This window comes from Trichoplax adhaerens, genomic scaffold (genome assembly GCF_000150275.1).
Source record: "Trichoplax adhaerens TRIADscaffold_7 genomic scaffold, whole genome shotgun sequence".
Classification (NCBI taxonomy): Eukaryota; Metazoa; Placozoa; class Uniplacotomia; order Trichoplacea; family Trichoplacidae; genus Trichoplax; species Trichoplax adhaerens.
This window is the reverse complement of record NW_002060949.1, coordinates 76357-80829: the sequence shown is the minus strand read 5'-3', so window position 1 is coordinate 80829 and position 4473 is coordinate 76357. Positions and strand designations below refer to the sequence as shown.

Genomic DNA, 4473 nt, shown 5'->3' with positions numbered 1-4473 from the left:
ATGGAACATCACCTATTCCTACTGTAACTCCATCTATCCTACCATCAGCATCATCTCCACCAATTATTTTACAAAGTCGAGTTGGCAATCATTTCACTTCGTCGTCAACGCGTGATCGATTGCAACCTACTAAATCTGCACCCGCCACCAATGGGCATCATTACGATTATAGACGCTATTCTGAATCAAACTCTTCCAATCACGATCATGTCATGGGTCAGAATGTCTTACAAAGTATGGATAGCAGATCAGAAATGGATTATTTTAATCAATATACAGCTGACTATGAAAAAGTTCCACAAAATGGGCTTGCATCATCGGACGAATTAAACAATATCTTGAGTCAGCTAAATTCATTTACTGTAGAAAGTACAGGTAAATATGAATGCTTTATCCTTCATTACCAGTTTTATTTGATGCTATACAGATCATTTTCATGCTATTTGTAAGATTATAGTCTTATAAAACCATGATATTGAAATTGGAAGAAATACAGTGGATTTTTATTTGCTTTACTTCTTACATTATAAATTAGCCAGATTTGGCCAATATATGACTGCTTGTAACTATCTCGTTTCTACAAGAGGAGGCACTGCATTATGTGTTACTGTGAATTATTTACTTTGACTTAAACGATAATGTTGATGATATAAGAACGATTATTTTAGTTGATACATACTGGCCAAATAGATTAATTTGATCGTTACAGTAGCAAACTTTTATCATTAGATAGTAAAAGATTTTTTAGTTAACAATCCATATCAACTTACAACTTAGAATACAGTCCAACCACGTCAAGATTGCTGTCTACTTATATAAATCTATATAGACCATATCGACATATGACATAATTTTCTAGCCAAATTGATACTGAAAAATTTTGTTTTTTATCCATGATACAAGATGAATTCGATCCTGCTGCCTCACCTGAAAATAGTGCATTAATGTCTTCTATTAATGCAACCGGTACTGAAATGTCTAAAGTAGTAAGGAAAATATCTGATGCAGGTAAGACTTGGTATGACGGAATTGAAAATTTTATATCTTTGAAATTAAACGACATAGTTTCTCTTAACGTCATCCGATCAAGAATCAACTTTTATCTCGTACGGCATAGCATAGAATTAGCCCATAGGATATACTGTATGACTTTACTCTCGTTCAATTAAAGTTGAACGACTGTACCATTAGAAATTACAAGTATTGACTACAAGTTATTAAAATATACCTATCACCCATAGTTATGATTATGCCTATTCTCATGTGAGTTATTGTTCGATTTGATATTGGTAATAACAAAACATACTTCTAATTTGTTTCAGTTTATGGTAGAAAATCCCCAACTTATGACAATTTCAGATCCAGTCAATATGACCTTCAAACTTCACCTCGTTACAAGGTAAATCTTTAAGCTGGGTTTATCTACTAGGCAAACAACATGCAAATGGATACGTTCTTTCGTGTGGTAACAGTAGACTTTGAAGATTTTGAATTTATCTTCTTTAATATATTGAATTGAATGGCATTTTAGGGCGATAGTCTGAAACAATCCGGACGATATTCGCCAGCCGTGTATTATACCGATCGCGGAAGTTCTCTACATGCAACTCGCAGTTTACAGTCCAGGTAACTCCGATATTCACGTATGTAAATCATCTTTACAACGTTCTAGAATCATGCATACAATGGTAGATTAATTATTAACTGGAAAAGAAACAATTGAAGATCAAAATTATTTCTGACCATATTTTAACTACTGATCGCTTGTTTAGTTTATACTAGAACAAAAATTCTCAATCAAGAATTATGTCCGTTGAAGAGCTGCACTAACTTCTACAATATATAGTAACTGTAATAGCGACTGTAGCATATTAAAAGGAAACCATCTTTTCGCAACAAACGAACACTTGCTATGTTTGATTCAAGTCGATTCCAGTATTATTCATTTAATTATAATGCGGTCTATCCCATTTGTACTCTATAGTACTTCTTGTAGGATCTGTTTATTACAAATATTGAACCTTTTTCAATCTCCGAAATTTTCTCAAATTTTCTTCTCAGTGTACCATCCGTTAAAATACACCAGAATTGACAAACAGTAATACTAAAATTTTGGTTTCATAATTATATGTCATTTTCTTTATTAATACCATGAAAAATCCCGTTTTAATTGTATAATGACAAGGATGTATTATACAATTAAAATTAGCATATTTTTTGTAGGTAACCTTATAGTGTTAAATATAACATTAGCATGTAATCATACGATAGTAACTTTGTGTAAAAAACTGGTTGTCTGTTGAAATTATATTAACTAGAGTCAATGATTTCTGTTGATTCCTTTTTAAACAATCAGTTACGACAAGTCGTTATATCATTACATAAATAAAGACTTTTTGGTAAAAAATTGTTGCGATTCTTCTCCTTATACGCCAGCGATAAATTGTACAAAAGCCATACAAATAATAATTTAGAAGCTCTTACGTAGAGTATCTCGGTATCTATCGACATATTCACATGTAGAAAGTTCACTTTAATATCAAAATTATAACACTGTAAGGTTATCTGAGCCTGTACAGTAAAAAATCTCAGTTTATACAGTATTGTACATGTCCGGTCATGGTAGAACCTACACATTAAAACATTTTTGCACAGATAGCAAGAAATTCAGCCACTTTGAGCAATTTTAGTTGTTAGTCAATTTAATTACTAGAATTTATCATTTCAAACCACTGTCTTAGAGCGCTTGCCAAGACCTGAGGCAACGAATTAATGTCTCTTAGAACAATGTAATATGGGAAAGGAAATTCATCCATATAAGTTTTAAAACGTTCAATCTAAGGAAAAAAATTATTACATTAATGACATGCAATTAGTATAGAATTTTATAATAACAACATTTACCTGGCCTAAAGCATTAAATACCGGCATCCGAATGTCAATAATTGAATCCTGTTTATATGCATATAGGAAAGCACACAAGAGATATGGTATTAATAATGGATAACAGTGTCTAAAAGGTTTCAAACTTTTAAGTTCATCATCACACACCTTAGTTTTAGGGTTATCCAAGATCACGAAAACAATAAAAGTGCCAGCTTCAATGGCTGCACGGACTGATTTTAAGACAATCTAAAAAAAGACCAGATAGTGTCCAGTGATAAGTTCAAGTGTACGTATTACCACTTTATCGATAATATTTTACCAACCTCAGTTCCTTCAACAAAAAGCCCTCGACCATCTGAGATAATTATCAATAGCTGATTGATATCAACTTGATTAGTTGCTGTCATATATCTTTTGGTAGTCTTTCCGGATGTTAATATTGCTGCACTACTTTGCAACAGCTGTAAAAAAGAATTAATGATAACATAAATTCTAGGAGTTTGGTGTCATGTTATCAAATTTAACAGAGTATTTTTTATACGAATGATTTACCTGCGAGATTCGAGTCTTCTTTTGACTAAAGCTGAACTGTTTTATGATTTTCCCTCCAATTTCATCATTAAATGGTTGATGAAATGGATGTAAGAGTTTCACCTCTTCGCCAAAGTTCATAATAGCTAACTCTCCTGCTTCCAACCATACTAAAGCGTTACTAATAACCGATAAAGACTCGAATGCAAGTTGTTTTGAGTGATTGTCATTCATACTAGATGAATCGTCTATGGCTAAAACAATCTGGTACTGTCGCTTGCTTTTCTTCGATCTACGGAGCCAAATCTTATCCTTTCGATAATTGCTAGCTATATAGGGTATCACTTTTCGAATATTTAATCGTTTACCTGTACGGTAATCTCCCTTCAATTTATTAGCTAGCGTAGGTTCCAATACAAGCCGAAGCTGTTCGCATAATTCTCGGGATAAAGGAGCTGTTAATTGGCAGTAATGCTGCCACATTTGCTGTGCACTGATATCATCCTCAGCTTCACTATCACCAGTTGGTAAAAATAGCCCTTGTAATTGCTGCTCAAGTTGGTGTCGAATATCTTCAAACGTTTCAAAATCCATTCTTAAAGCTGCCTCTGTTGAGTCCTGGAGGCGACTTAATGACGTCATGTGGTATGAGTTTTGAGCCTTATTGCAGATTTCTATCTCTTCCATTGGGTTGCCACTAGAATTTTCTTGCTCAGATTGCTGTTGCTCAGTTTTCGGTAAATCTTTTAATTCACCTCTTTGTGATTTCGCGTCTACATTCTGCACCTTGCTAGTAGTATCTTGAACTTCAGTATCCATAGCTTCAACTAAATTTTGATTTTCTGCTAGATCTTCTTCAAAATTAGCTTGATCATAATTATCCTGATTTTGCGTCAACTGTTCCGATGTTGCAGCATCTATGGCTGTATCTTTACTGCTACTTTCTTCGTCTGGTCGCAAGTGTTGAAAATAATTGCTATTTCGCCCTTCGTTATCGACAGGTTGTTCAGATTCAACCGCAGAACTATTTACTGCTTTGCGTCGCTTAAACGGCAT

General features: G+C 33.7%; 1 protein-coding gene across 1 annotated transcript; it reads right to left on the bottom strand.

Annotated features, from left to right (window-relative positions):
• Window positions 1-2702: 2702 nt before the first annotated feature.
• TRIADDRAFT_27429 (uncharacterized protein) lies at window positions 2703-4473 on the bottom strand (the record flags this gene model as incomplete). Its single annotated transcript, XM_002113862.1, has 5 exons — window positions 2703-2837; window positions 2905-2952; window positions 3052-3132; window positions 3210-3308; window positions 3412-4473. 5 exons carry the CDS (start codon window positions 4471-4473, stop codon window positions 2703-2705), a joined length of 1425 nt encoding a protein of 474 aa, XP_002113898.1.